Source organism: Fundulus heteroclitus, chromosome 15 (genome assembly GCF_011125445.2).
Source record: "Fundulus heteroclitus isolate FHET01 chromosome 15, MU-UCD_Fhet_4.1, whole genome shotgun sequence".
Taxonomy (NCBI): Eukaryota; Metazoa; Chordata; class Actinopteri; order Cyprinodontiformes; family Fundulidae; genus Fundulus; species Fundulus heteroclitus.
In genome coordinates, this window is record NC_046375.1 from 7,333,701 (window position 1) to 7,358,755 (window position 25,055).

General features: G+C 39.8%; 1 protein-coding gene across 8 annotated transcripts in view; it reads left to right on the top strand.

Moving 5' to 3' along the window:
* gphnb (gephyrin b) overlaps positions 1-25,055 on the top strand; it is a 137,382-nt gene that overhangs the window by 65,764 nt on the left and 46,563 nt on the right. For all 8 annotated transcript variants that reach the window (XM_036147293.1, XM_036147294.1, XM_036147295.1 and 5 more), the window contains 4 exons: positions 2,571-2,665; positions 2,990-3,056; positions 8,818-9,090; positions 12,311-12,445. In XM_036147293.1, the coding sequence (XP_036003186.1) occupies positions 2,571-2,665; positions 2,990-3,056; positions 8,818-9,090; positions 12,311-12,445 (570 nt within the window). The remainder of the gene's footprint in view (positions 1-2,570; positions 2,666-2,989; positions 3,057-8,817; positions 9,091-12,310; positions 12,446-25,055) is intronic.

Below are 25,055 nucleotides of genomic sequence, written 5' to 3' on the forward strand. Positions count from 1 at the left end.
CGCCATTATCAGTTCTTCACCCCATGTCACAGTCACATCCAGTTCCTGTATGGTTATTATGAAGCGACAAGAAACAAAAGTTCCGATTTTTCAACTCCAGCCACTGTCGCTTCGCATCCATCACAGTTGTCGCGTCGCTCTGGCTTCGCTGTAATCGTCAAAATCGCGACTTTTGCATCACTAGAAACACATCTGTTGCCTCGCTTTGTGTCGCATTGCGTGGCTTCGCTCCTGAGTTGCACCTGTACATAAGGATATAATGTAAATTTGGAGCTCGGGCCGCCACATTTGCATTCGGTGTGAATGTACGTTCAGATCTTTAAGTGCTGTATAAGCTACATGTCTTACAAAGATAATTTTAAACCCCCCAAATAACTCTGAAACATGATCTGTGCAAATCTTCTTTTTTTTGCCGTGGAATTCTGCATGTTGTGTATATTTATTGAATCCATTACCAAATTAAACAATCCATATTTCAGCTGTCTGGATGCTGGAAAACAAGCCTTAACTATCTCTTCCACATCTCATGTTCATTTATCTACATTAGCAGTCGCTATTGATTTTGTCTCTTAAATCACTGGGGAAATATCTCCTCTTCTCATTAAATCCGGGCAATTAAACCTTTGGATGCAGAACTCCTCTGGTTTTGGATGTTGATTTTTTTTGTGGAATGAAGCTTGCTCATCTTATTTCTGTTTTTTTTTTGTTAATTTTTTTCTTGTTGTTCTCTTAGTTTGTTAATTGACAGCTTTGCTTGACAACAAGGATGTCACTGAATACAATCCAACAGGATCACATTTAATTTTAGGGGATCCAAAATAATTCTACAGTAGTATTTTTTTATTAGCACTCCATTGGCCATCTGAGAGCTGCTACTAATTGTGGCATAATATAAATTGTCGCTTGTACTGCAACATTATTTTTGCTTAAATTGATTTTTCAGTAAAACAGTGAATATTTTTAAGAGGCTTCTGCAACATTTGATGGAAACCTTTTTCCGGTGATTTTTCTATTTTAATGCCATTCTTGATAATTGAGCTAAATGAAATTAATGTACAAAACAGCTATATGCTTGATAAACATCTCTCCTAATGTGATCTGTGTTCTTTGTACATGGAACACCAGCATGCAAGGGACATTTCTGCTCCTGCATTTATCACAAATAAAGCACCCTTTTAAAGTAAATAGTATATTTGTATAGGTTGAGTAATCCATTTTGCTCAAGGTTAACACATTAGGTAGCATTACATAATATATCCTGAGCTTTCCCTTAACTCAGAAGTTACATTCAAGACAGCTTCTAGGACATTTTAGCCTAGTTATTTTCTGGGATGGACATTGTACTTTCCATAACCTCAAATCTTTCCTGGAACTCACTATGCTCTTTTCTGGAATCTCGCAGGTACTTTCTTATAACTTTCATAAAACTTAATATCTACCCTTCCAGAATTTAGCTGATCCTTTTTTTTATTTATTTACCGGTTGTATGCCTTGAACTTTGTTGGAATTCACCAGGTACTTTCCAGTTGGTAACCAGTATGGATAGGGTAAGTTCCTAGAAACTAACTCGAAAATGTGGCAATGTTCCTGGAAAGTTCCAAAATTAGACTTTTAAGTTCTAGGAAAGAATATAAGTTCTAGGTAGTTAACCAGTAAATTCTGTAGTATCTTGTAAGCTTTTGGAAAAATGGATAGTAAGTTCCAGAATAGTACCTGATTTGTTCCAGGAAAGTACCTGCTAAATTTAGTGAAAGCGCCCTGATAGATTCTGGCAGGTGTACGTTGTAATTTCCAGGAAAGAACTACGGTGTTTCTAGGAAAGTTCCTGGATAAATTTAGGGAAAGTATCTGTTAAGTAACTTGCGTAAAAGTTCTAACCTTGTAAGTTCTGAAATTGATCTCTAATTCAGAACTAAATATTTGATAAGGTGAGGGAAAGTAACCAGTGAGTCCTATGACAGTTCCATGAAAAATTATAGAGAAGGACCCTCTGAAATTCTGAGAAAGCATATTGTAAGATCTGGAAAAGTATATGTTTTCCAGAAAGTAACCTGTAAGTTCAGTATAGCAAGTTTGATCTTATCTGTTTTTAATAACAACAGGAATTTCCATGATGTTTTTTTGTTTTTGGGTACCATTGAGGTTGGATTTAAGTAAATGTTTAAACTTTGTGAATTTATATGTTTAATTTCTAATCCATCTTAACTGTACAGCTCAGAAAACCTGGCTTTTAGCATTTCTGCACAATATCCCGAGAGGTAATCACAATGCACATTTCTCGTTGTTGTTTTTGTGCATTTTCATTGTTTTGTACACAGTGCTCGATCAGTGATATAAACTTCCAACTGAGTTGTATTTTTTTGTTTCAAATAAATCAATCTGAACAAGAAATATTACCAAAAATAAACATCTTCTGCACTGCTGAGCTGGATGACTCAGTAAAAGCATTATTCAAGGGATTTAATTTAACGAAGTTCACTCTTTTGATCACCAGCACTGCAGCCAGGCTATCATGATTTGTTAGAATACAATAACACTCTGGTGTGTGTGGGTGTGTGTGTGTTTTTCAGGCCACCAAGGAGGTGATAGAGCGGGAGGCACCTGGGATGTCTCTGGCAATGCTGATGGGATCCCTCAATGTCACACCCTTAGGCATGCTTTCCAGGTCTGAGAGACACAATACACACACATTCAAAAATTTAAGAGAAATCCTAAATAGAGACACCAATCGGTATTTGTTTAACAATTGGGGACATCTGTAAATTACATTGTTTGTGACATTATCAATTTTCCAGTTAGGGCTGATATTTAATGTCATGTTTAATCACAATGATATAGAATATCTTTTGATCTCAGTGGCTGTGGTGGGTGGACCGTAGATATGAGCATAAATCACAAATGTTTCATCCTCATATTGTTTTCCTTTTTTTACATTGAATGGAGAAATGTGGGTATATACAATTTCATCTCCTATTGGCTGTGTTTGCAGACCTGTTTGCGGTATCCGCGGCAAGACGCTCATCATCAACTTACCAGGAAGTAAGAAAGGCTCCCAGGTAGGAAATAATGACATTTTCTGTGTTTCACAGAAGATAACCCACCAATAATGAGGTGTAGAACGAAACATATAGACCTGATGTGATCAAAAAGCACGCATTTGCAGATTAGTTACTTAAAAGAACAGTTCTTAAAATATCTCCTTCCATTTTTATGTTAAGTGTAGTTGGAGATTCAAAAGTCAGTGAATTATAGGTGATTTCTGATCTTTAATTTTTGTAAAGCCATCTCTTTAGCTGTGTCTGTGAGTACTTCTTAAACTAGAAGATTTAGACCCTTAAATATTTCCTAAAGGGTGCCAATATTTTCAAGTCTGGCATGCTTCTTTAGAGACTGAGGTTGAAAACTCAAAGGGATAAAACAGAGCACATTTACTCAGCCTTCTTATCTACTGAAAGCCTTGCTCTCCTTCTCAGCCTGGATGAACTGCAGACATCTCTCGACATTTCAGAGATTACACTTTTCTTTTTAACGAGCTTACAACTCTGTTTTTTTTTTACCTTATTTAATAAACAAACTCAGCTTAAAAGCTAACTTTGAGTGTTCTCAATTCATCCACACCAAAGATTATGGTGTCACCCTGAGCTGGTATCTTGGTGCATTCTGGAATAACATCAGATTCTTTTAATTTCCAACCTGCATGTGACTGGAATATGCCCAGTTTTGGTTCTCTGAGGTGATTGTTTGATCAGCAACGAGAAATGTTCTAGTTTTTATTTGGGAGTTTTGATGCAGTGTCAAGGAGTCATTAAGCACCAGTTATTGCTAAGGTTATGAGTTGAGCTGAATGGTCTCTCCTCTCTGTCTCTCTCTCTCTATCTCTCTCTCTCATCTCTCTCTCTCTCATCTCTCCATCCTCCATTTTCTACACCGCTTTATCCCTCATGGGTCACGGGGGGGTGCTGGTGCCTCTCTCCCACGTTCCCTGGCGAGAGGCAGGGTAGACCCTGGACAGGTCGCCAGTCCTGTCGGCAGGGCAACACAGAGAGACAAACAGGACAAACAACCATTCACACACACATTCACACCTAAGGACAATTTGGAGAAGCCAATTAACCTAACAGTCATGTTTTTGGACTGTGGGAGGAAGCCGGAGTACCCGGAGAGAACCCACACATGCACAGGGAGAACATGCAAACTCCATGCAGAAAGACCCAGGGGTGTACTCGAACCCAGGACCTTCTTGCTGCAAGGCAACAGCGCTACCCACTGCGCCACTGTGCAGCCATTATATATATATATATTATATTATAATATATATTCATGTAGGTCTGTATGTATGTATATATATATGTATGTATATATATATATGTATGTATGTATGTATGTATGTATGTATATATATATGTATGTATGTATGTATGTATGTATGTATATGTATGTGTATGTGTGGGTGTATATAAATTTTTAGTTTAAATCCTATGAGCCTTAAAAATATGTGGGATTTAAAACCACCTAAAATAGATTAATAAAAATCTTAAAGTCCAATGTCCAAAAACAAAACATATTTGTCAAAAATAAAGTATTTTTGAATTGAATAAAAGTTATTTTGGGAAGCTATGGCTTGTTTGAATGGACATTTTTATCACTGTATTTGGACCATTTTATGCTAAATTATATCTAAACTGACCATTATTATGTATATATACATAAACTGTACATGTTTAAAGTTAACTATCAGTGACTTGAGGTGTAGTTTTGCGTGCTTTTGTCATTTGCTTAGGATAATAGTGTTTTGCCTTCTATTGTATCTACATGGTTATCCAAACCATGTGCCTCCACATGACTCTCTCCTCTCCCTCCTTCCTTCTCCCTCTTTGCCTTCGTGAGCAACAGATCTGTCTTCGTCTCGTTACATGCTGGCTTTACCCGATCAATTTTATTTTCCGTCCCATCAGTTACACCCCATTCCTCCCCCATCTGCTGCCATATTAGCGTCTCTCCCATCAAAGCTCAGGTAAAGTTAAAGGGCCTGGCAGCTCGCTGCAAGCTTTCATTACACTGATCTCTTCTCATAAGGATAACAAGGATGTCCACTCGAGCTATGCAGATGAAGCCTCTTAATGTCAGATTGATCGTTGTGCATTTTTCGCTCCAGAGGTCAAAAACTGCACATAAAACAGATTATCTGAATAGTGTATTACAACAACTAACATTTGTTTGGAACATACCTTATTAGAAAATAATTTTGTCATCATTTGGGAGAAAAGTGGTTTGGGGATCAGTGGTTTAGAAAAATATCACACATAGAATACATAGTGTCAGTAAAATAGTTTCTTGATAAAAAATAATTTGAAAAAGAAAAAAACATGGGTTATAGTAGCTTCTCATTCATTCAATTTTACATGTAACTACGACAAAAATGAAAGCAGCAAAGCTTGAAAATTATGATTTTTATGCATGAGTAAAATCCTGAAAACAAGCTGCCATGCATTTACTATGCTGCAACAGAAAATCGTACTACTTTTAGTCCCGTGTTAAACTCCACACCTTGTATCCATGCTGTAAAATGGAAAGTTTCACCTGAAACAACCGCAAGCAGTTGGTCATTTTTAGTAATGTGTAAAATCAGGGAACATCGGCTGCAGTAACCCAGACAGTATCTTAAAAAGTTTGGAAAAACACACATCTGAATTCACACAAACAGCTTAATACCCATACCAAGGAAGAAGGTGTCAATAAAATCAAAACCAAACAGGCCTGAAAGTATAAAGGAGGAAAATCCAATTAATTGGATTCCTCCACAATTGTTGATTGTGTTCATTTCACTCTGTATTCCCTCTTAGTTATTAACATTTTCAGTATGTTTGATATTTAATAGTAAAGAAGTCTGGACGATGCAAGAAAAAAAATGTGCCCTTTTTGTTGTGATTTCCAGTGTGTCTGTTTGCCAAGTCTACACATGACAGAAACCTCACCGTTTTTGCTGCTTTTCTGTTTGCAGTATTTGCTTTACGTCTGCCCCAGATTCATAGTGCATGTTCCATTAAATCCAATCAGATGCAAAAATGCACACCAGTATGACACATGTACACATTTAGCATTTACTGCATCAGTCTGTATGAGCCCTCGTAGCCACAAACACAACAGGTGCAGAAGTGATCAACTAGATAAAGAAAAAAAAAAAACAGACTCCTCAAAACTTTGACAATGGCATCTGTATTAGGAGCCAAATTTAAAAATGCCAATGGTGAATCAATCCAATTTTTTATTTTATTTTTTTGTTTTAATGCAGTAATGCAGATTTTATAAGTTGATTGATGTGCAACACAAACACCTTTGCTCTCTGTGAATGTGATGCTATTTGCTCTGGTTGTAATTCATGTAAATACACTTTATAATTATTGCCTAATTTTCCCCTAAATGCATGAATTGTGCCTCATATGAATGTGCGCCAACTGCATCAGAGCAGATAGATGCTTCTTGCTTGGTGGAGTGAATGCAGGAGCAGAGCTGCCTTTGGGTGTAGTTTGACAATCAGAGGAAAACACAAACACTGACTTGTCCACGCGTATCTTTATGAATGTGCATATCCGTTTTTATTATCATGTGCATAAAACAAGCCTAAAAAAAAACGTAGTTTTGAAAATTACCCACGTTGTAGAAAGGGCCTGACCTATTGTGATCATGTTCTCACAGAGGACAACAAAGATGCAGTTAAAGAACTGGAAATTAAATATAAAATTTTATAATAGTATCACCATTTTGATACCCAGTTCACTGTTACGAATTATCACCTGGTTGGCTAGAACCTTGATATGCAACTTCATCTATTGGTTACTCTATTCCTTTAAAACTTTATTTTTCTACAATTTTTTGTCATTTTGTTTTTCTTTCAGTTATGTTGTCAGCGTTCCCATCTTCTGGTTGCTGTTTCTTTTAACTACTTAATGAAACGGTCTCTCTTTCGCTCTTTAGATCTCATTGACCCCATCTTTCTACCCTCCCCCATGACCCACTCTGAGAACACCGCTGTAATTTCTCCTTTTTCTCTTGCACTTTTGTCCATTGGCAGTATAGCCTGCGACGCTGCTCTTTATTGTTTTTGACAGTTACTCTCCTCTAGGACAAAATGGTGAATAAAAATAAAAGTAAACACTCTTGATGTACCTTAAAAATGTTCCTGGGACTCAGCGAAAGCTCAAATTTGGAACAAGACTTACGTCTCCAGGCTCCGAATGTCGTCCTTGCTGCATCTCAAATCTCCACCCAGATCTCCTCTCCTTCTTTTTCAAAACTTCATATGAGGCTTTTAAACACATCATAATTAGCCAATAACAGTGTTAATAGAAAGATATGGGGAAAGTTGTGCAAAGGGTAACTTGTAGGCATTACAGTCAATTACTGAGATAAACCTATTCTATCTGTTTCACTTGCATGTCCAGGTGTTGTCTGCCTTTTGCATTCAGAGTAGAGAAAAATGCTACTCCACTCGTGCATTGACTGCAAAGTGGATATATAGAATTTGGTCAAATCAAGGCTAATCCTGCCAGATTCAGTCCACCGTAGATGGCAACAGATTGGGGAGTGGAAGGCTTGCTATGAAAGCCCGTTGGCAGCCAGTGTAAAGTGTGTGGCGGATAAATAATGTATCCACTCAACGCTTAAAATACACAGAGCAATAAATAATTTCACAGATTAGCTGTTGTCTTGAGAGTGAGGAGAATGGAGCGTTTAGTACTGCCGAGGAGCCCACAGGCACACTGACACAGAGAGGTAAACAGAGATGGAAAGACCTGGAGAAGAGAAGCGCTTTGCAGAAATTTGGCCTGTAGTCGGCGCTAGGATGAGCTGTTTTTTCAAAGGAAAGCAAGCAAGATTTTCCCAGTAAATTCTCAGACACTACAGTCCCTCTCTCCTCCTCAGATTTCTGTTTCTTACAGTATAATTCCTCACATTATGAAAAATATTGCCCTTATCTCTCTCTTGGATGTACATGTTTGACGTATTTAGAGGCATTACACTGATGGCGCAGCTGAATGACAGTAATGCTATTTCTGTTTAAAATCAACCATTTGATGTTTTAAATGGGTGTATGTTCAATTCAATTTAAATTAAATTTCATTTATATAGCGCCAATTCATGAAACATGTCATCTCAAGGCACTTTCCAAAGTCAAATTCAATCAGATTATACAGATCGGGTCAGATTATACAGATTGGTAAAAAAAAAAAAAAATCCTATTTAAGGAAACCCAGTTGATTGCATCAAAGTCTTGACAAGCAGCATTCACTCCTCCTGATGAAGCGTAGAGCCACAGGGAGAGTCGTCTGCATTGTTCATGGCTTTGCAGAAATCCCTCATACTGAGCAAGCATGAAGCGACAGTGGAAAGAAAAACTGCCCTTTAACAGGGAGGAAAACCTCCAGCAGAACCAGGCTCAGTGTGAACATTGATCCAGTAATCTGTTCTACAATAGATGGTAATAGCGGGTGATCTGTCTTCCCTGGATGATGTCACAGCTAACAGAACGCCAGACCAGGTGTACCTACTATGAAGAAAAAAAAGAGAGAGAACAAATAGTTAAAAGCGTAAATAACAACAAGCAATGCAAATTGGAGAACAGTAGGAGAACTCAGTGGAGTGAGCTATCTTCTAGGAAAGATTGGTGTTAAAATATTCACAGTAAGGTTGTTGAATTTAAAATATAATCCATAAAAATACGTCTGAAACATTCTAAACCCTTAGCAGTCTTTCTGCTGTTAACTTGACGTTGTTTTTAAAACCAGCTACAAAAACGTGTGCTCAACCCCCGTCCAGGAATGCTTTCAGTTCATCCTCCCAGCGCTGCCGCACGCCATCGACCTCCTTCGGGACGCGGTGGTGAAGGTAAAAGAGGCGGTAGACGAGCTGGAGGACTTGCCTTCGCCACCGCCACCCCTCTCGCCACCTCCCAACAGTTCACCGCGCCGGCAGACGGAGGACAAAGGTGTGCAGTGCGAGGAGGAGGACGAGGAAAAGAAGGACAGTGGGGTGGCGTCCACCGAGGACAGCTCCTCCTCCCACATCACCGCCGCATCCATTGCTGCCAAGGTACCGGGACAAGTCAGAGGGGAGGGTTGTTCGGTTGATTTTGTTGTCGTCCAGCCTAAATGCATCCACTGTCATTTTCTGACATCTTTACACATCATTCATTCGAGCATTGTGTTAACGGTCCCTGGTGTGTCACTAAACAGCAGTCATTGTCAGTTAATGTTAAGCCATGTAAAAGACTGCGTCTACATGCATTTGTGTGCATACTGCGTTTTTTTTTGGGTTTTTTTATCTGTATCATCAAGTGCATTATGTCATCATGTCATGTCATTTCCAAATCCTGAGTTGTATAACTTCCTGTCGGACAGTGAACTGCATGCCAGAAAGGATTAGTATTTCCCAGTGCTTTGGTTGAACCTTACATAAGATATACCTGACGACTGAAGTCTTTGAATTTTTTGCACACAACTACCTTCTGAGAGAGCATGTTTCCATTCCCGTCATCCTGTCCTGTCCTGTCTGCAGCCTGGACCCTTCTTAATGGCTCTCTTGTCAGGGTAACATCCCACCTCATTGTCCAGTCACAGATCCATTTTGGTAAGACTCCACCACGCAAAATCTCACCCATCATTAACAACACATCGATGCGTCTTACGGTCGAGAAGATTGGGCTTTCATCTTCATCGGCACAGGTCGACAGTAAACTGTGTGAGACAAATGCTGAAATGTGTTTGTTTGCCTTGGCTGGATTATGTGACTATGTCCAAATTTGTGTATTATCTGCACAGCCATGGGATAAAATTACACACTCTCTAAGATATTCAGTTCTCTGTCAAGAAATGTTCACATATTTATGTCTAATCTGAGTTTTCATTCATTTATGAAAAAGAAAGAGATTTAATTTCACTTAACATTTACCTTGTTTTACTCATAAAAGAGGAACGGCTGAGGAAAAGTTGGGGCACCCTACTCCCGAATAGCTAGTTCCTTATCTGCCACACTCTGAAATCAGTCTGAGGGATGTATTCCCCTCCCCTCCCTTTCAGCTGAGAGATGCTTCAGGTGTTTAGTGAATGGACAGCACCTTTAAGTCACCCTACATAATCTCAAAAGGACGATGATCTTAGCTTTGACTCTGCCTTGCAGGTTCTATTTCTGAGGGTTTAGCCAGTTGAAGGATTAACTGGAATGTTTTGGGTCATTATCATGTTGCAGAGTTCGATTCTGCGACATGTGCTCTCAGATTTTGCTTAAGCACCCTTAACCACGACCCTTCCTCCCCTGTGATGCTGCATTTGGCTCATGCCAAATGCAGCATCACAGGGGAGGAAGGGTCGTGCATCTTCTCTGTTCTGCTTCCAAATAATTTGACCTATTTGTCCACGGAACATTATTGTAAAAGGTTGGTATTTGTTCATGTTCTCTGTAGCAAACTTTGATCTGGCCCTTGCGTTTTTCTGCAAGACCAAAGGTTTCCTCTCTGCAAACCGCCCATAAACGTTAAACTTGTGTAATACCGTAAAGGCATCACACAGCAACGGTACCAAGAGCCTGCTGTAGGGGTTTTTGGAGACTGTTCATCCTGCTGTCAGCTTTCTAGGGAAACTTGCTTGGACAATCATACCTGGACATGTTGGTGGCAGTTCTGGGTGTCTGTACAGGGGATTGCCTTTTCTTTAAATGCTATTCAGACCTTTTAAAATTCCTTAGTAGACAATAAGCTGCTACAATTTTCTTCCTGAAGGCCTCAGACAGCTCTTTCTGTCCCACAATGGTGTTCAGTCTCACTTAAGCAGTCGGGAGCACACCAAACTAAATGTCTGAGGTTTAAACGGGGCAAATCTTCTTCTGCTGATTTACTATGTTCAAATTCTGTGGACCTGCCGGGTTATATCGGTTTATGATATCAGCTATTTTAAGTGAGAATAAAGGGGGTGTCCTGATTGATTCCTCATAAAAAACATAACTTTTTTTAATTCCAATATACGGAACGATTTTTACTTGTTTGCTTTAAATCCTAGCTGAAATTTTCAACGTTTTAAAAATGTATACTATATGTCCATATCTCCAAATAACTTATAAAAACAGATGTTCATGGGGTGCCCTAATTTTTTTCTCATCTGTATCACTTAGAGCACTTCCCACCTTGGGAAATATATGTAAAAAGCCTAACAATAACTTAAACCCTTCTTTCATTATATATTCTCAAACTGAAAGTTTTTGAAATAAATCAAGCTCTAATATGTGTACATTTATTGATTAGAGAAAAAATATCATGCCTATAAAATCGTCAGTGAAAGACTTATTAGCACCCTCAACTTATTATATATATTTTTTAATTTGTACTTTTTACTCTAATCTGAACATTTTAATTAGTAATCCACAACCACCAGTGGTCCTGCGGTGTAAATGTGACCTGTCACAGAGGTTAATTTATCTGATCTGATCTGAGTGAATCAGATTAGGTAAATTGCAGTTGCATATCTGTGTGTTGATTTTTACAAGTCATGCTTTTTTTTACGAGAAAATATTAATTTAATTTGTTAAATTATATAGCTCTTTACAACAGCCAACCTTACCATCAAAGTGCTTTACAATAAAAACATTCATTCAAAAGCAGATTAAAAAAATAAAAACGATAAAAGACAAAATAATAAATAGAAGTCTTAAATCTGGACTCATTTATATGTACCCACAGCTCTTCCAATATTAGTCTTACAATAATAATTATTGAAGAATGTGTCTTGCAACCATGCACAGTGAGAAACGTGGTATAAGACATAAAGAAAAAAAATGAGATGAAACAAATAATGAATGTGTATGAAAGCATCTCAGCTCTCCATTAAGTACAGCAGAGGATCTATGTTCCTGAGGGCCCATTTTTTCCCAGAGGCCCTTGGAACCTGGGTGGAGACTGGCATCATGAATTATCTGAAACACCAGGAGATGTTGCATTAACATGTTGCAAAAACATATGAAGTAGGACCAAAGGGGGTTCTATAAGTATATGAAAAGTGATTAAAAAAAACGTTTTTTTCTTCACTGAGTAAATTAATTTTAAAAAAAGTTTAAATTTACAGAATTTTCAGAGTCAGATTATGTAAAAGATAAATTAACTTTAAGATTTATTTTTGAAATTTCAACAATTTTGTTTCTTATTATCAGGACCAATAAATTTGGGGGAGGCCAGACACATCTATCTCTTTGAATATAATTTCATTAATTATGGGTTCATGGTGTGCGTGTGTTGTGTCTGCATATATTTCTTGTCTGATCTCAGATCCCAGACTCCATCATCTCGCGGGGTGTCCAGGTGTTACCCAGGGATGCAGCCTCCCTCAGTACCACGCCCTCCGAGTCGCCTCGCGCCCAGGCCACGTCCCGCCTCTCTACTGCTTCCTGTCCCACACCAAAAGTGAGTGGACGCCCTGACTCAAAGACGTACACTGAACACAAATGCTTAAAACATCACTGCCAAGTGTATGTTGATGTGAACACCAAAAGTTTTTCTCTCCTCTGTCTTGATACCTTATATATTTTTTTAAATTTGCTTTTCCTTACGTACATTCTTTTTTTTTTTCTTTACCCTAACCATTCCTCTCAACATGTGCTTATTCACTGGGCCCTAGTTTGATTCAGAGGATTTTTTTTTTGTTTGTTTTACTTGCTTTGAGTTGTCCTGGAAACAGATGGCATACAAGTTAACTGGCTGTTAAAGTTGTTTTTTTGTTAGTTTCTTTATTTTTTCACAATACATCCATGTCCCAAAGCCACGAAACATAAGATTAAACAAATTAACATTGTCAGGTACGAACTCGGGATTCTGTAAGTTCAGTCTACTGTTGCTTTAGAAGGATACTTGTACATCTAATCCGTGTGTATTCCTGTGTGTTCCTGTTTCATAGTATCACAGCACACGGGCTCACTTGAAAGACAAAAGACTTTTGAATAAAATGTCCCTGTATCCTGCCCTGCTTTAACTGATCTCTCCTACAGGTTTTTTTTAAAAACATCAAATGGCATCAAGTCTCCCCCCCCCCCCTCTCTTACTCCCCTTCCTGCTCTCTTTTACTTCATCTCTCAGTGTCAACTCTCCACGTGCCTCTTGGACAGCAGGCAGGTGTCATGGAAATGGAGGATGGGGTTGCCATGGGAACTAAGAGAGGGATGGGATTTTAGAGGGATGGCAAAGGGGGGATGGGGGGTGAGCGCGTAGACGGGTCACCCAGCAGTGGGACAAACCTAAAAGACCGCTGTCTCGTTTAGAGGCCTATAGAGTTGTGAAAGGTCAAAGACAGTAAACCGCCACAATGTGTTATTTTAAAAAGTCTGACTGAAAAGTTGTCCGTATGTCTGAGTAGAACAAAGATGGCAGTAGGGTAAGTACAGATTCAATCCCATTTTGTGTTCTTCTTAACAACATTGACATCATCAGAATGTAAGGACAATTTGCCAATTTTAGGTTCAGGTTACGTATTTGAATCCTAGATACCTTTGATTGAATCTTGGAGTTTCAATCAAGTGTATAATGTAACTGACTGTCCATGGTTAATTTGTAATTGTCCATACACACACGTATTGGTGAACAAACGGGAACCACTGGAGAAGGAGAATGTTGTACAAATACCATTTTAGTTAGGTACACCGTAAAGACTTCTGGGTAACTCCATGCAGAAAGGACAGAAAAAAAATTTTTTTTTTTGGACTGCTCTGATCCCACGTACAAGAAAGTGAATGTGAATCTTATCAGCATAGATTAAGCACATTCTTACTCATGTAGCAGCAACAGATCTAGGTTTTCGCATGTCAAATATCTGAAGTAAAAGAAAAGTGCGGCTATCTGTGAAACAGTGTAATCAATTTAGCTTTCGTTTTTCTTTGGTGGAAATTTACTTTGTTTTTGGAGTGACTCCAGAAGTGATACCTGCCGGCTACTTACGTCTTTCTGACCCCTGGCTAAAACAATCCTTGTGCTCTTTAATGTGATCCTTCTATAAATGTTTGATTATGTTTGTTGTATTGTAGGTCACGTCAGAGCCTCTGGTTACAGTTTCTTTGCAAACATTGCACCTTGCTATCTTGCCGTGCGGCGTCTCTAATGTAAGACATTTCCGCACAGCCGACATGTTGTGATGAAAAGTAGGTTAGCCCCAAAACTGCGCCTCAATGCGTCGCATCTCAATAAGCCACGGCAACTCCATTTCACATTTAGCTAGCAGAACGGCTGGCAGGGAATCACTCTTGGAGTCATTTAAGCAGACAACATTAAAGTACAGACTTGGACATGGTTCTGAAATCTCTGCAGACCAGAAATGTCCAGTATGTAAGTTAAGTTTGTATCGGTAACTGATACAGATCCTGGATTAGATCGATCCCTTGCTACATTTCTAGATTACAGCACGTATTTGCAAAGTTTCCTCTTTTTTAGCCTCAAACATTCTTTAAGTTTTTAATTTGAATAAAGTAGATTACCTGGTTGTGTGTAGCTAGTGTTGGGAAAGTTTAAGCTCAGCATTATCCTGATAAAACATTGGTTTGAAATGAGGTTTAGATGACATGAACTGCTAAGACGGAATCTCAGTTTTCAAGAAATGTCATTAAATGTCACAAAGGGCACTTGGCAAGGCGGAAGTTTTTAACCATTCCTCTCGTGCTTTGCTGGTTTTAGTGTTTGTTTTCTATCAAAAAGACAAGCCCAGACTCTGTAGAAATACTGCCATACAGTATGTAGTTGCATGCTTCACATCTGTTCTTCGTGAAGCAATTTTTTGTCATTTTGAAAAGATCTGCCAAACAGTGTCATGTCAGGTTCCAGCAGCTTTACTGTGACTGTTTTTTTTTTTTTTTGTTTGGAGTTATTTCAAATTGTCAGTCAGTTTCAAGGTTCTGTTTTAATTCCCGTAGTAGCTTGTAGGAGCTTCAAAACCCAGCTGTGCTGTTTTTGACAGCTGAGTATTTAGTTGTATCATTTTGGATAAAGGGAAGTTTTAATACCTATGCTGGCTTCATTGATGCATTAAGACGGCCCTCGCCCACCTTTGTGTGCCACAGCAAGCCTGACTTCTGTCAGTAACCCAGGCCAAAGCTTCTTATTACACTGCAAAGACGGATCTAACAATAAGTAAAATGTTCTTAAAATTTGTGTTTTTGTCCTAGATTTGAGCAGGTAAATAAGATTATCTGCCAATGGAATGAGTATTTTGACCCCTAAAATAGGATAATTAGATAAACTGCACTTGAAATAAGATGATGGAGATGAATCGTTCCTATTTTAAGTACAAAAATCTTATTCTATTGACAGATCATCTTATTTACCTGCTCAAATCAAGGAAAAATACACTAATTTTAAGAACATTTTACTTATTTTTAGTTCCGTTTTTGCAGTGCAACAAGAATCCCCGGGCACGTGTCTTTCTTCGTAGCGAGACAACAGAGGGTTATTGTCTCATCAAGGTATACTTCTTTGCTTTCTTGATACAAACTGTTTCCCAGCGACAGGCTGCCATATGCTCTATGAAATTCCCACTTTGCAGGCAGCTGCAGATGGTGTGTGCACATTGTCCCTGAAGCAAGAAGCAAAATGGCTCTGTTCGCTGATGTATTTTAATGTCACTGAGGTTGTCCTGTGGGATAGCAGAGACTTGGCGATGCTTTGTGGCCTAAAGAGGAGCAGAGAAGTAGAAGGTCTCAATCCTATACTTCCAAAGGTGCTGCTGCATTGTATGAACGACAGTGTATATGAGGCTTCCTATTGCACACATATGAATGATTGTGTTGTTTCTGTGTTCACGTGTCAAATGAGTTCAGCCGTTTATTCTGTTCAGGATTAAAACCTTGCGATTGTTCACGTGGAAGAGAGAAGAGCACAGACTTGACAACTGAGGTCCAACCCTGCCTGTCTGTTTGCAAAGCAATAACAGGATTCGTGCACACACATACACCCACACGCAACAAATCTGCGCAGGCAAAATCATCCTTAAGGGAGAAAGCGTGTCTCCATCTGACATGCAGCACAGACAAAGCCAACAAATGCAGGCAGATACAAATGGATTACAAGCTGAGCAACTCTGCAGCCATTCCTGTTGCCAGATTTTCTTTTTCTGTCACACGTGTCTACTGACTCGTGCACACAGAGACGGATGCAGGCAGGCGCAGGCGCATGCACAAGATTTAGGGGAGAGTAGCTGCACCCTTCCACTGCTGTGAGCATTTAGTGTGGTTATGTAATGCTGAGTTTAGATTAATGAAGCATATGGGAGAGGGGGGCTCTGACTCAGAAGATGGTTGACAGTGTTTCTATAAGTGTGGTACAGGCTGTGCCTCCTGTTCCTGTTTTAATAAGAGATATATGTGTTAAGATCTTAACCTGAGTTAGTTTAGAGTCATAAACGAATGCTGTTTTTCAGGGTTGGTTTGTGTTTGCAGAAAAAGGATCATACAAAATATGCAATCATTTTCCAAACACAGCTATCACACCTTTAATGGGTAATTAGATTCACTGTTCTGGGGCTTTCCATGAGAAATGGGCTTTTGCTGAACTTGGGATATTATTTGAAATTAAAGATTTGTGCTCTAAGACATTCCGGGAAATTGAAAGATTACTCAGAACTTTCTTTGTAGCTTGTCAAAAGTCGAATATGGTAATTGCTCAAAGTTTATCTCATGAGACTTAAAAAAAATTAAAGGAGATAGCTATAAGTTTAACCCCTCCTAGCCACTCGTACTCGCCTGCTCTCGTCACAACCTTCAACTGTACTGTTTCCCAGCAGGCAGCCAGGTCTGGCAGCATTAGCATTAGCTAAGATTAAATTTACCTTTTCTCAAGGAAAGCAGCAACTTCCGAATAGCTTCTAAGACCGTATGCTTCCTTAAGTCGGCACCGACGCTCAAAAGCTTGACCAATGTTCGCCGCCGTTTTGCTTCTTTTTTGGCTTGCTTGAATCTGAGAAATGTAACGGCAAGAAAAACTCATGTGACTTCAACCTGCTATTCCTGTTGGTGCAGAATCCTTTCATGTTGGCATCGTAGCCATAAGATAAATATATAATTACTTTAGACCCGTCAAAACAATTATTAATATACTATATGTTTATTTTAAGTAAAATTTGTACTTTTATTTTGTACCGCTCTGGATGTTCTGTGGCTGTATAGTTTATGAAAAATTCATCGTTTTGATGAAAAAGTTGTAGCTGTGACCTTTAAATATGCAGCCCTGTCAAGAAAATTGTAGGACACCTTAAGACAGCACGTTTGATTTTTCTACCATACTTGAAAAAATAAATGAAATTCAAGTTATATAAATAAAACCAAAAAAATATGTTTTGTATGACGTATGGAAAGCGTGATTTTTGCTGAGGAATAAATAAGGAAACCCCGGCACTCCCAACTTAATGTGTCTAAAATTACACATAGACATATGAGATCAGTGACACATAATAAAAATATCATTACTCAGCACTTTAATGAGGTTTGGTTTGATTAAAACCTCAGACCTTTAGTTTTCTGTGCTCATGAGAATAACACCATGGTAAGAAGGTGGAGAGCTGTCTGCCATTAGAAAGAAGACCATGGCATCTAATGAGTCTGGTATGAGATTTCTGGAGGTCTCAAAAACAGAAATAACTGGAATCAGCCTGTCTGCCAAGCAGAAAATAGTCTCAATGTGGAGGACTTTCAAATGATTCAGGTCTGGAAGTCCAAGCCACTAACTCTGAAAGAAGACTGCAAGATGCTAAGAGTGGTATTTAAAAACTGCTAAAATGTCACCATGTGACCTACAGCAGGCTTCTTCTACTGTTGGCGACAAAGAGCATGTCAGAGTAAAAAAAAAAAAAAACTTTGGTAGCAAATACAGAAGTTATATTTTAGTAAACCAAAAACATCATCTCAGGTCTATAACCTCCTTACGTCTGTGAAGTATAAAGGTGGAAGTGTAAGGGTTCAGCGATACTTGCTGCAGCACAACCCAGCCAGTTTACCTTCATACAATCCACCATGAATTGCATTGTGTATCACAACGGGGAGTGGTGGCCTAGTGGTTAGAGAGCAGGGCGCTTGCTCAGGGACCAGTAGTGGCAGTCTGTGGCAATCGAACCAGGTATTTGCAACTAGGCCACCACTCCACATGGGAAAGGATGGTGTTCGATAAAAACTTGAGTTCTCAACCTTTAAAACGGAAAGAAACATGACTAAATAAATTGGAATATTGTTCTTTGGTTCAATTGACAGAAAATTTCTGGTCACATATCCTGAAATCAACAATATATGAGAGTCTTCACAGTACTCCAAGTTTGAAATGGGACATGGGCACAAACTGACTCCCAGGAAAGCATTTGCTAAATTTGTGCCCATTTTATTTATCTTTGTATAAGTAGCTTTAATAATCAACAACCGTAAATAAAAATGTTATTAGGTTTAAGTCTGTGACAGGAAGTCATATCTTTTTTATTTTGTTTTCCATCTGAGTTTTTTTCTAGTTCACCTTGAATCATCAGGTAATATTTATTTTCCAAAGACTTCATACTGTTCAAACCCCTCCAATTAACTGGCCAGATGTTGCAACTTATTTTGATTAAAACAATCACTCTCTAACAAAGCCTTTCTTCAACCTTTTGCAGATTCTTGTTGCATTTTTTTGATTAATGGTTTTAATTTCAGTGTCACGTCCGTCCGTCCGTCCGTCCGTCCGTCCGTCGTCTTCCGCTTATCCGGGGTCGGGTCGCGGGGGTAGCAGCTTCAGTAGGGAGGCCCAGACGTCCCTCTCCCCAGCCACTTGGGCCAGCTCCTCAGGAGGAATCCCAAGGCGTTCCCAGGCCAGCCGGGAGACATAGTCCCTCCAGCGTGTCCTGGGTCTTCCCCTGGGTCTCCTCCCGGTGGGATGTGCCCGGAACACCTCTCCAGGGAGGCGTCCAGGAGGCATCCTGACCAGATGCCCGAGCCACCTCAACTGGCTCCTCTCGACGTGGAGGAGCAGCGGCTCTACTCTGAGTCCTCCCCGGATGACTGAGCTCCTCACCCTATCTCTAAGGGAGAGCCCAGACACACTACGGAGAAAACTCATTTCAGCCGCTTGTATCCGGGATCTCGTTCTTTCGGTCACGACCCAAAGCTCGTGACCATAGATGAGGGTAGGAACGTAGATCGACCGGTAAATCGAGAGCTTCGCCTTTTGGCTCAGCTCTCTCTTCACCACAACGGATCGGTACAGCGCCCGCTTCACAGCAGACGCTGCACCAATCCGCCTGTCGATCTCCCGCTCCATCTTCCCCTCATTCGTGAACAAGACCCCAAGATACTTGAACTCCTCCACTAGGGGCAGGACATCCTCCCCAACCCGGAGAAGGCACTCTACCCTTTTCCGGTTCAAGACCATGGTCTCGGATTTGGAGGCACTGATCTTCATCCCGGCCGCTTCGCACTCGGCTGCGAACCGCTCCAGTGAGAGCTGTAGATCACGCCCTGATGAAGCCAATAGGACCACGTCATCCGCGAATAGCAGAGACGCAATCCTAAGGCCACCAAAGCGGATCCCCTCAACACCTTGGCTGCGCCTAGAAATTCTGTCCATAAAAGTTATGAACAGAATCGGTGACAAAGGGCAGCCTTGGCGGAGTCCAACTCTCACCGGAAACGAGTCCGACTTACTGCCGGCAATGCGGACCAGACTCTGACACCGGTCGTACAGAGACCTGACAGCCCTTATTAAAGGGTCCGGTACTCCATACTCCCGGAGTACCCCCCACAGGATCCCCCGGGGGACACGGTCGAATGCCTTCTCCAGATCCACAAAGCACATGTAGACTGGTTGGGCAAACTCCCATGCCCCCTCAAGAATCCTGCTGAGGGTGTAGAGCTGGTCCAGTGTTCCACGGCCAGGACGAAAACCACACTGCTCTTCCTGAATCCGAGATTCGACTATCCGACGGACCCTCCTTTCCAGAACCCCTGAATAGACCTTACCAGGGAGGCTTAAGAGTGTGATTCCTCTGTAGTTGGAACACACCCTCCGGTCCCCCTTTTTAAATAGGGGGACCACCACCCCAGTCTGCCAATCCAGGGGAACTGCCCCCGATGTCCACGCAATGTTGCAGAGCCGCGCTAACCAACACAGCCCCACAACATCCAGAGCCTTAAGGTACTCAGGGCGAATCTCATCCACCCCGGAGCCTTGCCACCACAGTGTCACGGTCAGAGCTTATAGAAATCCACTCCTTCCTCTTCGCTGAAGGTAGAAAAATTATTCACAAGTTTCAGCCGAAGCCACTTCTATGACCATCAGTAAGGACATCTTATAGTTCAGGTTTTTCAAAAGAAATATATGCCTTTCCCACTCGTTAACATGTTACATTGGGTTTGTCTCATTATTTTTCACTCAAACAAATCTGTTTAAAAGCTTTATTAAAGGTTCTGGGAATCGTGTTGTTATAATGCCAATCATTTATGGAAAGTACGTAATGGTGTCAGTGTTGTCTCAGAACTGCATTCAAAAACACCCCCAGAAAGTTTGACCTTAAAGTATGAATAATGCATAACCTAATTACTGAGCCCTGCGGTTATAATTCAGATCAATACTCTAAAGATGTGATTGTGTGAGGGCAATGGTAATGTTTTACAAATCAACTTCCCTACGCTAGCAGTTAGTGTAAGAACAAGAAAAAGAAATTAAAAAAGAAATGCTGTAAAACACTAGCAAACATATTTCTTAAACCCTTCATACTCTCTTGTCTTGCTGCAAATTACTGGAGCTTATTCCTCTTCCAGTGGAATGCATAACAGAGTGAACTAAAAGTTGCTGAAACGATGTGATGAAAAGAGGTTCCTGCAGACAATCAATCTTTTGCTAACTTTTGCAGGAGCATTTTGATGCAGCTATTATATAGCGTGCTTGTAACAAAGAGCAGTGAACAACAGGACACTTTCTATGTAAGGCTTGCTTCATCTAATCTATATTCCAAAGACTAATAGACTCAAAAACAGCTTGTTTCCAAAAGCTGTAAGGTCTATTGCCCCCTGCTGGGAAGTTTGTCTCTTACATGTTACAGAGTCACTACTGGTAATGCCTATTTGCACACTCTAGTTTCAGTTCTGTAAAATGAATGTTTAAAATCATTGCACAGTACTTACCGTGAGCATTCTGGAGCAGTCTGGAGAATTAATTCATGCAACAAGGCAGTAATTTATTTAATTTGCAAAGGAACTGCTATTGGGCTCGGATACGGGTCTTTTTAGACCCTAATGGCTATTTGCATGCTTTAAGCTTCTCAGGAAACGTGTTGGTCAGTGTAGTCAACTGATTTCTTTTGTGTAAGTTTAACCATTGAGGGGAGATAGAAATTAAACTAAGGGGAGAAGTTTAACTTGGTTTCTCTTGTTGAAAAGAACATGTTTTTTTTATTATGATGGGTCCCAAACTGTAGCCCTTGAGGACCAATGTCCTGTAGCATTTCAGCTTGTCCCAGCTTAAACATGCCTGAATCAGATAATTACACACTCCTTACTTTTACTTTATTTTGGACACAGTATACAATCCAAATAGGTACGTGATTAAAAAGACTCAGTAAAACCTAATTTTCACGCTGATGGGATGTTAAACTATTTGATTCAGGTGTGTTGGACCAGGAACACATCTAGAAGTCCCAGGAAACCAGCCCCTGAGAACTGCAATTTGAGACGCCTGTTGTAAATGGGTCATTAAAACCCTGATGCTAATAGGGAATAGCAAAGTAAACTGATCCATAAATGAGTTTGACAGCAGTCAAAACAACAGAGATAGCATGTTAGTCCACGTCACGTTTGTCTGGGACAAGGATGAAAAATAACTGCTCATGCTGTTTGGCTCAGGCCCAGTCGTCGCACAGATCACAGAATCATTGCTTCCAAATAAATGGTGACAGAGGATCATTGACACAGTGAGGTGATCTGACAGATTGAGATGAATGATTTATGCCCTGGCTGCAAGCGAAAGTACTCTTACAACGTCAGCACAGTCGGCTGTGGTGTGACAGATCTGTGATCTTAAAGCCAGCACGGGAGCTTTCTGCTTTTCTGCTTCACATAGACCTCGAATTGAAACTGCCTCCAGGAGACTCTATTCAAACATGATTGATTTTTACATTTTTGTAGACGACTGAAAAAAACACAAGTTGGTGTTTCCAAGCCAAAACAAAGGTCACTTTGTTCACAAATCTAGTCAAATGGTGCCACTTTTTTAGGCTGTGTTATACAGTTCCAGTCAGACTTATTTTGCATGCTGTCATTGTGGATGTGAAAATATTTGTTTTAATGACACATTTTTTTTAGATAATGGAAGGACTGTACAGGATAAAAATTAGCTTTTAATAAAACAAAAATCGGCACAAATATCAATAGTGGAGTAGGATAACTACCTTCATATTTTCAATCTTCACCTCAAATCAGTAGCAGAAACTTGGGCACCACTCGGAGTTATAACAGAGTAAAGGCAAAGAAACCTATCTGTAAATAGGGTTGTCACAATACAAAAATTTTAAACTCGATATTGGTACTAAGAAAATTACTTTATACCTGATATTGCTTACTGTGGGAACACTTTTTAAGGTGCAGGCTTTTTTCTGGTTAATAAAATAAATATAAGTTACAATATAAGCTTTTTGTTCATATTGGTTCTTATATTATAAGTTTGAAACAACTTACCCCTCATTTGGAAAAGTATGTAATTTTAATGTCACTACCCTGTTTGGCAAAACCATAGACAAGATGATCACTTGTACACACAGTACAATCATTAATATCCTTTATGTAAGTATGTACCTTCTTATTTTTATTTTATTATAATTGCTAATCTTTAGTGTGCCAAAAGCTACATTTACATGGACAAAAGTAATTGGAATAAAGTTCCAATCAGAATAAAATTGTTTCATGTAAACAAGCCAATCGGAATATTGCGATCGGATTAAACTCGATCAGAATGAAATTGTATTCTGAATGAGATAAGTGTTTTGTGCCGACTGACAATCCAATCAACGTGCATATAAACGCTTATCAGGATCAAATTATTCCGCAGCAAAGAAGGAAGTTCTTCTTCTATGGATTTTTTTTTTTGGGGGGAAAATTGATAATGTCTGATTGGTTCTATTCTGAGTAAAACTGGTTGCATATATACGCACACTATGATCTGATTAATTGGTTGTGTAACCATATAAACATTACAGTCCGATAAATTTTTGTTTTTTAATACGAATACATTTTAGTCCGATCGTGAAATTTTGTGCATGTAAACGTGACTGTGTGCTTCCTCTTGTCTGTCAATTTGATAATAATACAAATATATTTTACTACTGAGAGACTAATAAAGGATCACTCTATGCTAATATAAGTTGTATTTCAAAATCAACATGGACCTGGTGTATGCAAAACACTTTTTCAATGTAAACAATGATCCGGTCCAAACAAATGTATTCAGTAGCCGCCCTGCACAATTTCTTTCTAGTAATTTTCAGTTATATTTTCTTTAGAGATCAACTACAGCAACAGCAGGGTAGGATGGGTCGCTATGTTTTTCTGCTCTAATTATCAGCTTAAGTCTTGCTCCACCATAACCCGTGTTATTATTGGCCACATTAGCCTCCAATGCCTTTACAACTAAACAAGGAGAATTGGAATGGATTGCACTGGTTTGTTTCATTGCTTCACTGTTTAGCAGTCGACTGAGTCATCAGCTGATTAACATTTCCCTGCATTAATTCATACCGCAGTAGAGTAGAGCGTTGTGTGATTAGAAAAGGGCATTGCGTGGTTTGGAATTATGCACCAGGGGGAAGAGCAACTCAAGCTCAGAGCAAAGGAACATCGTCACTGGACTGTCCGTGTCCATGTAGCTAGCATTAGCATGTGTTGTCCGGGGAGGTACTACTTCCCTCTTTAGTGTTTGAGTTTTACAGACCTTTTCATTTGCTCTCAAAGATCAGTGCCGTGCTGTTAGCTTGTAGCATTAGTTCACAGCGTGGCAAAAAATGTTACTGTTGCAGATGCTTTAGCTTTACCAAACTTTTAAGTTGCTCTCAAACATCACCTTAAAAGTGTTAGCTCATTGAGTTAGCACAGCTAGCATGTGTCATCCTTCAGTATTTTTTTTTATCCTTGTAGGTCTGGCCCAAAGGGAAAGTAGCATATCTCCGAACAACCGTTTCTGTTTTGCCCTGCTGGCTAAAGGGGCTCTGTGTTGTTTTTTTTTCTTTTCTGGATGTACTCCACATGTTAGCAGAGTTTATAGCTTCCAGCAGCAGCTCATTGCTTTGTTCGGGTGAGCAGCTGCAGGGAAGGGGGGCTGAGTATCCCTGTTGTTGCAGCGCTGAGAATGTGTCCGTTTATATTGATTTTGACGCAAATGAATTTCTTTGAATTATTATTTTCAAACTCTATCTGCAGTTTATCTACAAATTGCCACACTAGGGTTGAGGCTAATGATAAGGCGCTATTCACTTTCCCGTTTGCGCTGATGTATTTGTGTGAAAGAAAGGTGCCTCAACACAGTGTGCATATTGATTTACTTCAGCTGCTTTGACAGGCTTTATGTCCACGCTGATGTATTTAATGTAAATGACGAGCTTGGAGGAGACGGGCCTCCCAAGAGCACATGGTGACACTGGTCCTTTTGCTCTGTATGCTGCAGTGCTCAAGTAAAGCACGGTGTCACTGCACTTTTGCAGTAGGAGCTTCACTGCTCTGCAGAAACAACAGATAAGACATGTTATACGACTTTGTCGCCTCCCGAAATTATTTAAGCTGGGTTTGAACCATAACAGTATTCACTGCGGATTGATTGTTAAGGCGTTTCTCTGTCTCCTACACTCGGGCAGCTCGCAGATACCTGTTATGGTCCTCCTCCAGTGCAGTAAAAATGCTCATAAAAATGACTTCTGCTCTCCTTGCCTGCTGGAGGTGTGGAGAATTTATGATGGAGAGAGTAAGGAAAACCGAAGGCCTAAAGGAAGAGAAGAGTGGGAGGGAGTGAAGAGAGAGTGAAAGGGACAAGGGAGCTAATGAGT